Genomic DNA, 13,471 nt, shown 5'->3' with positions numbered 1-13,471 from the left:
CACACCAGATGTTTAGATTCCTCAGACAGCAGAGGTTTCCAAATGTGGTGGAGAGAGTTTTACAGATAAAAACCCAAACATGTTACGATTAAACTGCATGGCACAAGTTCTAGGGAGCTGTGGTTTTCACACAGATAACTTTGTTTAATTTTCTTATCGCAAAGTGTGTGCTTCGTCTTCGAATTTAAAAAGTAAACTCTGAGCGCGGGCCTAGTCGGTGGATTGTAGTGAAGTGAAGTAAACATGTATATATATACACTACCGTTCAAAAGTTTGGGGTCATCCAGACAATTTCGTGTCTTCCATGAAAACTCACTTTTATTTATCAAATGAATTGAAAATTGAATAGAAAATATAGTCAAGACATTGACAAGGTTAGAAATAATGATTAATATTTGAAGTATTAATTTGGTTCTTCAAACTTCAAGCTCAAAGGAAGGCCAGTTGTATAGCTTATATCACCAGCATAACTGTTTTCAGCTGTGCTAACATAATTGCACAAGGGTTTTCTAATCAGACATTAGTCTTCTAAGGCGATTAGCAAACACAATGTACCATTAGAACACTGGAGTGATAGTTGATGGAAATGGGCCTCTATACACCTATGGAGATATTTCATTAGAAACCAGACGTTTCCACCGAGAAGAGTCATTTACCACATTAACAATGTAGAGAGTGTATTTTTGATTAATGTTATCTTTATTGAAAAAACAGTGCTTTTCTTTGAAAAATATAGACATTTCTAAGTGACCCCAAACTTTTGAACGGTAGTGTATCTACATGTTTTTTTGGTAATGTGAATTATGTAATAGATGTGATTGAATGCAGGTCACTGAAGCCTTCTCTTTTTATGTGTGCCAGTAAATCATTTTAAATGACGATGGCGAGCTTATACCTGCTGTGCCAACCAATCAAGGAGAGTTATCCTCCTGGAAGTGAAATAGATGTAGCCTGCTCCGTCTGTCTAACTGTTCATATGTGTGAGGCTGTTTTTAAATCACTTCTTAAAACACATTTTTAAAGAACTGCTTTTAAGCGATGTCGTCCTTTTATGCAGTTTGTCTGTTGTTCTTTTTTTGTATTTTACCGTTCCAGTTTTTTATCCTTGATTCTCTGTAGAGCACTTTGTAAACTCTATTTTTAAAAGGTGCCATAAAAATAAAGTTATTATTCTTTCTCCTAATTATCCCGACTCTTCCCACGTGCTTTGTTGAAGTCCCTTAAAATAAATCGTATCTCATCCTCCGCGATCCTGGGCTGCACCTGAACTCTCTTTGGTCTTAAATCAAAATAATCGAGGACATTGTTGGAGAGCAGCTGGTGGAAGCCCACGTAATCTTTAATTTGATCTCGGGGACATTTCTAATGATGCATCATGGAAGGGCAGAGCAGCGAGTGTGGGAGTGGTAGAAACGGCTGCCATTTATGAACCACACATGAAGACGTTCTATTTTCATGCAGTGCATCAACCAGAATTAGGAAAGTATTGCACGTCGGGGAGAAAATAGCTCGGCCTCGCTGTCAGCTTCAAGTAACACCTGCTAATAAGAGTCTCCAGTGTATCGCCTTACAACTGCGCTTCATAAGAAGAAGTGAATGTGAGTCTCACGTCTGCATAACAACAAACACATCGCTGTTCCCTGGGTGTTTGTCTCCGACCGCAGAATAAAGAAAAAAGACAGAAATGCATTTGAAGCTTAGAGTTTTCAATATAAACAAGAAGTGTGGAGCGAAAGAAATCCCGAAGACCAGCTTTCCCCATTGTGTCTCTGTGTGTGTGTGTGTGTGTGTGTGTGTGTGTGTGTGTGTGTGTGTGTGTGTGTGTGTGTGTGTGTGTGTGTGTGTGAGACACAGCGGAACACAGTGACAGCTGGAGGTGATTTGGTGCTTTTCAGGCACCCCCAGCTCCCACTGCCCACACCCCAGACACACACACACACACACACACACACTGTGCCGTCTCTATAGGAACCGCATGTGACCGGTGAAGCACGACCTTCCAACTCATTGAGAAAGAAAACAATCCCGACACTTCTGAGTAATACAGTATACAGTGCATCTCACTGCGTGTGTCCCTCTGGATCGTTTGTGTCCACTTCATGGACTTTCTTGAAAGCTTTTCTACAAACAAACTCGTCTGAACCAGATAAAAAACATGCAGGATGAGGTCAAAGGTCAAGGTAGAAGGGTTATCTGTCTCCCTATCTCTCTCTCTCCTCAGTAAACACATCTCTATATCTTCAGTGTATTGTCCGAAGATGACAGCAGCCCTGGCCAGCCACAAAGCAGTGTAGTGTTTTTCCTGTGTGTGTGTGTGAGAGAGAGAGACAGAGAGAGAGAGAGGGAGAAAAAAAGCGAGCAATGAAGAGAGAGGAAGATTGAGAAAGGAAGAAAGCAGGAATTTTTTATTTAACTCTCTGATGATTGAGAATGGTGCAAACTGATTTTTACAATAAACTGTTACGACTTTCAAACTTTAGCCTCCATGTATGTGACAAACATCTTCCCATCTACCGTTTCATACTCACCAGAAACGTATCATGCATCAAAGAAACTTCATGAAATGCATGCACGCGACATTTTAATATTGTTCTAGTATTTGTTCAGTATTTGGGCTGATCAATCGTGCATGAATGCATTTCTATGCATCTCTCCAAAGCCAAATATGAAAATGTTTCCACCAATTATGGATGAGCAATTTCACTGCACTCTCTCTCTTTCTCTCTCTCTCTCTCTCTCTCAGTAAGACTTCTGATTGGATCCTTCAAAATAAAAGCCTCATTATAAAAGTGAATGTATCCTTTAGTGAGTAATGCAACAAAAGTGAAAACCACAAATGCATATATTCTTTGCCAGAAAAAAATAGGTATATGTAAAGTATGTATGTAAGGTCGTCTATCTATAATTACGACAAAAACTAACAAAATAGCATACTTGTCATATACCTGACCACTTTTTCAGGGTATCATGCAGTTTTCAAAGTCTAGGACATTTAACTTATTTTTTTACAATTTTTTTTAAGGGATACTTATTAAAGTGTACATCCTTTGCACACTTGGCTTCCTCCAAAGCTCACTTTAAAAAGTTTAGTTAAGTTTCCATTTTTAACGCAGAGCGCGCAACTTCCGGTTTTGAACCGTTTAAATGTGGCGAATTGGTCCAGCCCAGACAATGATTACACACCCCGGTGTTTAATTAGTGTAGAAACGTTAGCTTCTTTGTCCACTTACTACACATTACTGCAACGCTTCTTGTCTAATGTGCCTTTTCTGAGAATAGAAATCACTCTTTCGAGGGGGGAAAAGTTTCACGCGCCCCCCTGTTCCTGTCCGTTATTTAGGGAAATGTCTTTTAGTTGTAGTATTGTATCTGGAGAAAGTATAAAACGTGTTCACAACCTTCCTAAATCCCAGCTGACAGCAGGTAACTCCTCGGCGGTAAAGACGTTAGCTAGCTCTGAGGTGGTTCGGCATGTGTGAGTGAAGACGACATGATGAAGTGAAGTAGGTTAAGTTGGGTTCACGTCACCAACGGAAACTCACCGGCAACATTCCTGCTGCTCCTTCTGTCCCGGTAGAAAACACAACGTTATCCTCCTCTCGTTCCCCTCTTCCCTGTCCTCCTCCTCTCTTCTTCTACTGAGCTTTAAAGGTCTTTATCAGGTACCATACATCCACATTCTTCTTCTTCTTCTTCTTCGCTAGATATGTAGATGCTCAGACAACTAAAACTCTTGCTCCTATCTACTTTCCTCTTTCAATCCCTCCCTCTTCCTTCCTCTCTCTCTCTCTCTCTCTCTCTCTCTCTCTCTCTCTCTCTCTCTCGTGCACACACGCGCGCGCACTCTCTGAGTCTGCCGTGTTCCACCGGGAGAGGAAACACAAACTGGATGTGAGGTTTTCGTGTCCCTGGTTCCATCCTTTGGTCCTCGGGGTTTTGGGTGAACTGGGTCACCGTCCCGATGATCCTCCCCTCTGCCCCCGGTCTCCTCCTCCTCCTTTGTGATAAATAACCACCAGGTTCAGTAACAAATATAGAAACAAACACAACAAAATAGTTGGTGGAACAACCACCAATATAGAAATCGATACTATTTGTCCGCAGATTCTAAGTCATGTGATTTGGAGGGTGAGAGCGCCCCCTGCTGTGTGGAGATCATTGTTTACCTTCAGCGTTACAGATCATTTGTGACAGTGCTCCAGTTTACAGGAAGTGACTCGAACACACTCATAAGACTCATCGTGTGTATGTTTTGCACCATAACTGTGACAGTTAATGATGTTTTTAGTATAACGGCATTTCTAAATACAAGTGTGAGGACATGTCTATAACACACACAGCTCCCATGTATGTCTGACCCCAACTTTCATCTTCATGTCCCTCCATCTGTAGTATATATATATATATATATATATATATATATTATCAAATTTAAAAATGGATAGCGGCGGGACGTTGAAAACACACATGCAGACGTTGCCGTGTAGTTTACAGCTGGCTTAGAGATGTTCAGCTGTCATATATTCAGCAGATTATCACAGAACTGTCCTCTGCTGCCAAGGACACTGTGGGCCTATGTGTGTGTGTGTGTGTGTGTGTGTGTGTGTGTGTGTGTGTGTGTGTGTCTGTGTGTGTGTGTGTTCTGACTGATCAAGTGACATTGTACAAACTCTAATAATATGGAGCGTCACATTGCAGTACAGTTCTTTAACTTAATAACTTAATCAGTTATTGTCTCACTGTGTTAGAGAAAGTGTTGTTTTTTACATTTGAACCAGTGCAAATGACTTCATTATAAAGTTCACTATTTGGCAGGAAGTTAGCGCCCTCTGACGTCCAGAGGAGCTACAAACACGCCTGACTGTAAATTGTTTTAATTTATTTTTTAAATGGTATTTGTGGCAGAAAAGCCTTCTTTCCTATTGGTGTGTGTGTGTGTTGTCTGTATCAGTGTAACAAATATACTGACATTTTCTTTTCACTTTGCACAACACACAAATTAAATGTTAGACTTTCCTCCGACTGTGAAATCCACCAAGATAATTGTCCTCTGGGTCCAGTGCTGTAACGTGGTCTTGAGAAGTGAAGTCCAGTCAGGCGTTTCCCGGTCTGAACATGAACAAGGAAAGCAATGCAAAGCAGCAATGTCGATTACACCTCTTCCTCGATATGTATTTTCACAAGTCAGTCGTGAGCATGTCCTGCGTTCATCCGCCATGGCTCTTTTGTTCAAGGTTGGTTCATGTGTGTGTGTTGTCAGGTCAGTCAATAAAACCAATCAACCTTGAATTGGCTCCATAGGACGCTGTCACCCCGCCCCGATGGTGGGTTCACACAGCATTGCCACAGCCAGAGGCGCACACACACACACACACACACACAATGTCCCCTGATATGACTGGAACCGATCGGCGCTACGTAAGTCTTTGATAACCGGGAAACATTTTTTATCAAAATATGCTGGAAAATAAAATAAAATAGGTTCCGCAACAATCACTAAACACTTTAATTGTTCAACAAGACTACTTGACATTTCATCCCAAAAAAACATCACGAGAAAAAAATAACATCACGAGGACTCAACAGCTTCTTACTAAGCACAGCAGCTAGCCAGGTAGCTAATAGGTACGGAGCTGTGGTGTGTATATATATATATATATATAACAAAGCACTAGGCCTCTGACATGGGACACATAGCAGACGGGGCAGATGGGGACATCACGTGTAGAACTCGCCTTTAATGGTGGACGCTTTCTGACTGGTCCCAGTTCTCCGTCACCTTTCCAGGGCTTTGATTTGGTCGAGGGAGAAATATTGGAATAAACAAAATCAGTCTGAACCACTGCATGGATTGATTTGCAATAAACCAGCAGGCCTCTGAGAGACCAGCGGACCAGATTCAACGTCACAATACTGACGGACTGTTCCATGTCTGGCCCCCAATGTCAAAGTTAATTTAAAAAATCAAAGTCTGTTCAAGGAATACTTCACCACCGAAACGACTTCTTTGATTTATACAACAAACAAAGAATCGGAGGAAACTCTCGATGGACCAAGGTAAACTACATCACAACATCCGTTATTGAACTCTCACAACATGTGCAGCAGAACCAAAGTATCATGGCCTGCATACAGTTGGTGAACTGATGTCCCCCCCCCATTTCATTTCCTGCGTTTCGTGATCCATGGATCACTGTGGAGGCACAGAGGAATAAACTGAGGGTGACTTACATACAGATGTTCCTTTTGTGTTGAAGTATTCCTGAAACATCCTTTCACAAGTATTCCTTTAACATCGACAGCATTTGTTGCAGCTGCATGTGTTAAAGTGTTTTTAACGAAATAACAGTGACTGTTCAAATTAAGTCTGTGTGGGGTCTCGCTGTAATGGGCTATGTATTTGTGTGTGGGGTGGGGTGGGGGTGGGGGGGCTACATATGAAGGGGGGGTCACAGACAGGAAAATAAATAAAAACGTTGACAAATAAAAATGTTATGCTTACTCATTTTGTGTTAAGTTTTCAAAGGATTTTCAGAAAATTTCACATTAGGTCCCTTTAATTTTGGTAAATACATGACATTTTGATTGAATTTCAAAGGCCTTATTCATACCAAACATTTAAAATGCCATCTCCATTGAACATCAAGCGGTGAGTCTCCTATGAAGCTGCGTGGAGATGTAGATCCTACTGTACAGAGCAGCTCTGGCCGTTGGCGTCTTTGGAGCGCAGACACAGTTTAGCCTTGTATTTCTCCAGGTAGAGCAGCTGCTTGGAGTTGAACGCTCCGCGCCGCTTCCTGACAACGTGAGAGAGACAATGTGCTCAGAATATTTCTTTCTTTCAAACAATTACAGGCGTGTGTGGGGTGGGGGCAATTACAGGCACATGCAAAGACGGGGCAGTTGTGAGCACGGTCGAGTAAACAGTAGAATCGGTGGTTTAGTACTCACAGCCTTATGAAGTGCACAGCATCTTCATACTCCATCCCACACTCAATGAGAGCCAGGGCCACCAACACAGGAGCTCTGAGGGCAAACGGCAAATCAGGGGAGGAAATGGACAGATTTTTTAGGGGGGGAAGTTTTTTCCCCCACTGACTGAAATCCAGGGGCATTTAAAAATACATTTTTGAATAAACTTTTTAAAACATGTGAAATAACATTTAACCGTTGTTAAAAAATAATATATATACTTATTTAGGCTTACAGCATATGAGCAATTGTCATAACAAATGGCAATAATACAACTATTAAACAGTAGTCGACAGAGTCAAAGTGATTTATGAGATTTCTTTGAACAAAAAACAAACAGAAAACATAAATCAGACAATCATATTCAATGTTATTCTTATTTTTTTGTGGTTATTTATTGTTATTACATTTTTCTAAACAACTATGAACAATCATAACTTATTTCTTTGTTTTTTTATAATCAAAAATTATATTTATTGATTTTTTTGTCTGTACCTACCTAGCACATGTAATACAGATGGGACACAAAAACAAAACGCTATTAAATTATGATAATTATGAGAGGAGATTATGGGGTCATTGTGCCCCTTTCCTAATGACATCAGGGGCCAAATTATATTTCTTAGGGGTGTTTTGCCCTCTGCTCTCATGTATTTCCGACGCTGCGGCAAACAGATGCAAACGTGCAACCATCTGTTTGGAGTCCTGCGGCTCTGTGCAAAGCGCAGACTTTAAAAACATTATTTAAACTCAGAGTTTAGTAATTCTAAATGTCACCTTGGTCCCTGTAGCTACAGATCAAAGTGGCGCAGCGGTGGCCGGTATTTTACCATTTAAAAAATGTAGTGCCATAGAGCTATACTGTCAATTATTGTATTTAAATAACACGTTTTGTGCACATTGGGAGACAAAAACAACATCTGAGGACTAATTGACTTGGGTGCATATTAATATGTGATAAACACAATACATTCAATCCCGTGTGTCACGCATACTAACCTTCCTAATCCAGCAACGCAGTGCACGGCCACGCAGCTGCCCGGCTCATCTCTGAACTTTGTCTGCAGTAGGTTCAGCCAATCATCAACCAGCTGTTCTGGGGGGGCGGAGCCATCGTCAAACGGCCAATCCTGCATGGGACAGTAATTTAGACTTTGATAGGAAGTCAATTCGTAGGCGGGATCTGCAGTGCATCTGTCACTTACCAGGACTTGAATACCTTCTTGCTCCACAGGTGTCTTGTCATATGTGGCAGCACACACTCTCACCAGGGTGTTTACTCCATATGCCTTCAGATCCTGCACATCAAAAACACCCTTTTAAAATGCAGCATGTCACCTTTGCTTCCTGTTACTAAAAGAAAATGACTGATGGATATGTATGTGTTATTACAAAGGTGCGCTACCTCTATAAACCTTCCGAGTTGCGCATTGGTGGGGTTGTGTGTAATGAGAAATCTCAGGCAGTCATAAGAGATCTCCACCGGAGCCGGTCGGTTCATTTTTAGACCCTCGAGAGGTTTATTGATACAGGGGGGGAAATGTGAGAACAGTTCTGTGCTTATAATTGAGAAGAGAAATAAATAATGAAATAAAAGCCAGTCTTCAAACAAATCAAAAGGATAGTATTTTGATTGTTTAGCTAAAAAAAAATAAAGAAGCAAACCCCCTTTGCCAATAATTTTCCTAACTAATGCATCCGTATGAATTCTGGGCACAAAGACTGTAACTACTCTTTAAATAAATAAATAAACTGAAGACAATACAAGTTTCCTGGGATAGAAATATGAGGGGGTTTAAACCTTTCTTGGCAATAAAGAAATAACAACAATTTACTCTGTTAAAAATAAATATGAAACTCTAGCAGATTGGAATCAAAAAGACTGCAGCGGACCACCAAAGTTCAGAAAGAAAGAAAAAAGTCAAATGAGGACAGAAAAAAAAGATCTGTCCTTCCTTCCTTTCAAATCCGCTAGCCCATTCAGAGAAGATTTGGCCGTATCAGGGAAGAAGCAGAAAAAGGAGAAGAGCTGTGAGGAAACTCCTGGGTTCAACCCAAAGCCTCTCCCACTCCCCAGGACAGGTGACAGGCTGAAGGTTGGCTCGTCTTCATATGGTTTCAACAGGATGGCAGTAAGGACCTACGAGGACATGGAGACGCCATTAAGGTTTCCTTCCATATGGCTTTTTGTTGTGTGACTTCATTATGAATATTTTCTTTTTGTGTAGAGATTTTTAGTATGAATAAGAATTGATAACCATGTACCTGTCCACTGTCACTGGATAACTTAAATGACTAACTACATATATGGACATTAACTAACATCAGTATCTCTTCTGTTTCAGTGCACCTCTACTCTCTGCTGCCCCGTAGACATGTGACGTGGTGAAAACTTGGAACTTTATTCCTCCCCCATCATGTACCTGAATAAAAGACACTGACCAGCTTTGACACACCTGTGCACGTCGACGGCAGTGTTTACGCCTGGCTGGCGTCTCCTCTTCACTTGTCCACAATAAGCAGCAGGTACTGGGCTTGGCAAAACTCCCCTCCGAGCTTCGCAAACGCCATACATGTACAGCCTGAGAGAGAGAGAGAGAGAGAGAGAGGTCAGACCGACAGACAGACAAGAGTGGTTTGCATTGCAGCGAGTCGCGGGCGAGACTCACCGTGATGAGTGCTGAGGAGGTGGTTCATTGAGCGCACACAGGACAATGTGTCGGCTCCGGGATGTAGACACACCATTGATGATGATTCTGCTTCTCTGGGTCCTGGCTGACAACGGCCCGCTAGCGTGCTGCTAACCTGCTGCGCGCGAGAGACAGGAGGACGCGTTAATAGTGGCCCAGTGAGCGTTTGCGCGACTTCAAGTAACGTCCGCTAGCTCCCTGCATTGCGCGTGCACGAGACCGTTTGGTGACGTTATATGGCCCAAACAACCACAACGTTATGTTCAGAAACGACCGTTAGCTCGGGCGACGTTATCACCGACAGCCAGCGAGCTACCGTATAGTGTTTATACCCCAACGGTGATAACATGCAACATTATTTAGAAACTAGGTTACCTCACTTAACGAAACAGCAATGATATATATATATATATATATATATATATATATATAACGTTAACGCTATGTATATGTGCCATTAGAGGCTCAGCCGCCAGCCAGGTCATGTAAAACCAGGTCAACGACCTTGTTCCTACAATAAAAACAGCGTTACCACTTGTTAGTGGCTGGTTTTCAATGACAGCCTCATGCCAGCGGGAGATGGAGGCTCGTGAACGCGGCTGACTTCAGTTACACGGTAGCAGCGCTTGCTAGCTGTACAACACGCACACAGATAACGTTACTTACAAAACGCAGTTGTTTCACGAAAATCCAGTCGTTTCTACTGGCAGAGGAGAGTCTGCGAAGGATAGATGGTGAACAGGAGTGTCAAGTTAGCCACGATAAAGAAAACGCCTTTTCCGGTTGCGAGCTTTCAAAATAAAGCTGATTGAAAAATAATTCACCGTGAACAGTTTGGAAATGAAATCCTGACCGTTTTAATTTGTAAATGCACTTCCGGTACTATTCAGCTCATATATGTGATTTTTATGAGGGTTTTTTGTATCACTCTTTCTTCACATTGTGTTGCTTTATTAAAAAATGACAGTTTGTTCCTTCCGACTCTTATATACTTAATGTTGTTAGATTGTTATGATCATCTCGCTCTCTCTCTCTCTCTCTCACACACACACACACACACACACACACATATATATATATATATATATATATATATATATATATGTACACATACATATATATGTATACAACAATATATTGACACTAATAAAATAAATAATTAGGCCTTGCGATGTTCTAGGAACAGTGGTGGTTTGAGCTGAAGTCTAATACAATGACAAAGGAAACATGCTGATATTAAGCAGGTCTAATCTTTACAATGTTCATCATCTTAGTTTAGCATGTTTTTGTCTAATTATTACTGCACACGAGGTACAGCTGAGGCTCATAGGAATGTCGTTAGTTTTGGCATTTCAAATAAAATATGTTACCTGATGTTGACGATAACCAGGTGCTTCCACCAAACTACCACCAGATGGCGCCCGAGAACGCTGAGTCTCAAACAGCAGGATCCTGCAGGTCATACAGGTTCCAAACAAACACGAGACTATGCTACCACTAGACCACATAGTGAAGCCTATAGACATATTGGACTTGTGATACCAAACAGGAGAATAGCTGAAAAATATATGTTACATTTCAAATAGTTGAAATGCATTTATCAACAAGCTGTTAATCCTTTAGTAATACAGTGATCTTGCAGATGTGGCATACATAACTGCCTCTATACAGTGAAACAATAAAGATGAACGCACCGCGCAAAAGATAAGCTGGTATCAAGTGTTTTACTTTGACTATTAACTGTCAGTATACACATATAAATACTACACTTCTGACGTGTTACCCATATGAGAGGAGCAGAGGAGGAATGTGTGACTTTACTTCAGGAGTCGCTGGATCGAAAGCTGCGTTATTTCAATTCATCTTCCACCAGGAAGTACTCTGCGCTCAAACACCCTGGAATGTTTGGAGGTGATGAACCTTGTTTTTCAGATAGTATACTAAATAATGCAGAGGAGTTAAACCACCGACAGGTCTGTTCGTTGCTGGAAGAGGACAGATCTCCTGCTGCGTAACACAGTCTGGGTGCTGTCCAGGTGAGAGGTGCTGAAACGTGTTGCTGCTTGTCTCGGAACATAGCTGAAAATAGCTGCTAACAGCTGAAATAGGCTGAAAATAGCTTAAAACAGCTGAACATATCAAAAAGGGAATCTTCCTGCTGAAAGTGTTGAAGCACAAACATATTGGGGGGAAATGTATAACTGGACTTTTCCAGTTCCAAAAGATAAGTGTTGCTTATCTTTATAAGCAACACTTTATCACCTAAATATTCAAAGATATGAATCACAATCCAAGAAATGAGAGAGGGGGGGGGGGGAGTCAGACATAAGAACAAGAGAAAAAATAAATAAATTGAGAGACAGAATGAGAAAGATAAATAACAAATAGAGTGAGAAACCAGGGTGAAGGATAGACGAGATCTAAACACTGAGTGGATTTTCTACAAAAGCATTTGTTAAACCCTGTCAAAAAAACATGATCAAATCACCAAAATAGTAGAATCAAGAGAGAGGAAAGATTCAGCCGAACGTGCCGATTTGTTTGTTATGTTTGTGGCTTAAATGTGACCTGAGAAACTCTGAAGCTGGTTGTCCTCTGATATCTCTCCATTTAAAGACACACACACGCACGCGGCCACACACGCACGCATGTGAATGAATGCGGAAGCAGTCAAACTAAGAAAGATTACAAGAAGGTTTCGGTTAGCTGAGCAGATAGCTAACAGCAGATCCATACAATGAAGACTCATGAATCCAGAGTTGAGTTTTAGGGTCTTTAGTATAGATCTTTGATATTGTAAAACTGTGGAGACATAACATGACATAACTTCACAATGATCAACACAAAGTCATCATGCCAATATATTCATTTGTGGTTTTACAAAGAATTGACAGAAAGATGTGTGGCACTATAGACGATACCCTGCAGGCCAAGTGACCGCACGGTGAGTGGATTATTGTGTTCCTTTCTTAGTTATCGAGGACAAACTGATTGAAGTATTTTCTAAAAGTTCAAAGTTATTCTAAACATCTGCTAACAATGTACATTTAAACAATTGTAATGTTCATTTTACTTATCATTTAGAGTAAGTTGATACTATCCTCTACATGACTATAAAATATATGAGGAATGGGATCAGGTATTTAACTAAATTAAGGCAGATAACCCTTTTTTAAAAATCAGTGGCAATAATATGTCAACAAATTATTTAACTAAGTTTATTCAATTCTTGAGACAGGGATTTAAATATAATTTCATTAAAGTAAATAATACATTTCATGTACATGATATTTGGCTGTATGTATAGTGTGTGTCCATGTTTTATGTTTAAATAAAGATGGTCTTAAGATGTATCACAATATTCACTCGTTCAGACTCATGGCTCTGGTACTCCTATGGTGGACATAACAGAGGACATGTCCACACACACACACACACACACACACACACACACACACACACACACACACACACACACACACACACACACACACACTATACGTGACCACAGGGGGAGTGGATTACTGTGTAGACTTCTTAGTTATCGAGGACAAACTGATTGAAGTATTTTCTAAAAGGCCAAAGTTCTTATAAACTGCTGCTAACAATGCACATTTAAACAATTTTAATGTTTACTTAAGTTCATTTCACATATAATTCAAGTCGTTACGAGCCTCTACATGACTGAAAAAGGTCATTTTATCAAGTTTATTAATTCTACACAAGGTGATTTAAATATCATCCTGGAGGAGACTGAGGGGTATCTGGAGGAGACTCTGAGGGGTATCTGGAGGAGACTTAGAGGGGTA

At 40.8% G+C, this 13,471-nt stretch overlaps 2 protein-coding genes across 4 annotated transcripts in view; both read right to left on the bottom strand.

Annotated features, from left to right (window-relative positions):
* The window catches only part of LOC130200981 (apoptosis-stimulating of p53 protein 1-like), a 42,305-nt gene extending 38,620 nt beyond the window's left edge, over positions 1-3,685 (bottom strand). The window contains exon 1 of the mRNA XM_056425548.1: positions 3,543-3,685. Coding sequence (XP_056281523.1) covers positions 3,543-3,551 — 9 coding nt within the window. The 5' untranslated portion in view covers positions 3,552-3,685. The remainder of the gene's footprint in view (positions 1-3,542) is intronic.
* A 1,803-nt stretch (positions 3,686-5,488) lies between these two features.
* On the bottom strand, positions 5,489-10,407 carry LOC130200983 (protein tyrosine phosphatase type IVA 2-like). 3 transcript variants are annotated; one of them, XM_056425553.1, is made up of 8 exons: positions 10,329-10,407; positions 9,642-9,780; positions 9,415-9,554; positions 8,378-9,112; positions 8,178-8,270; positions 7,972-8,102; positions 6,952-7,026; positions 5,489-6,797 (listed from the first exon to the last, which is right to left on the bottom strand). In XM_056425553.1, the coding sequence occupies exons 4-8, from the start codon at positions 8,471-8,473 to the stop codon at positions 6,686-6,688; spliced, it is 507 nt and encodes a 168-aa protein (XP_056281528.1). In that variant the 5' UTR covers positions 8,474-9,112; positions 9,415-9,554; positions 9,642-9,780; positions 10,329-10,407; the 3' UTR covers positions 5,489-6,685. The 3 variants fall into 3 exon arrangements, with proteins under 3 accessions (XP_056281528.1, XP_056281529.1, XP_056281530.1); XM_056425554.1 differs by having other exon boundaries at positions 9,429-9,554; XM_056425555.1 differs by having other exon boundaries at positions 9,642-9,777; positions 10,329-10,349.
* Positions 10,408-13,471: the final 3,064 nt, after the last annotated feature.

The sequence above is a fragment of the Pseudoliparis swirei genome, chromosome 11 (assembly GCF_029220125.1).
Source record: "Pseudoliparis swirei isolate HS2019 ecotype Mariana Trench chromosome 11, NWPU_hadal_v1, whole genome shotgun sequence".
NCBI classification, from domain to species: domain Eukaryota; kingdom Metazoa; phylum Chordata; class Actinopteri; order Perciformes; family Liparidae; genus Pseudoliparis; species Pseudoliparis swirei.
The sequence above is the reverse complement of the archived record's forward strand: the minus strand, read 5'-3'. Positions and strand labels throughout refer to the sequence as shown.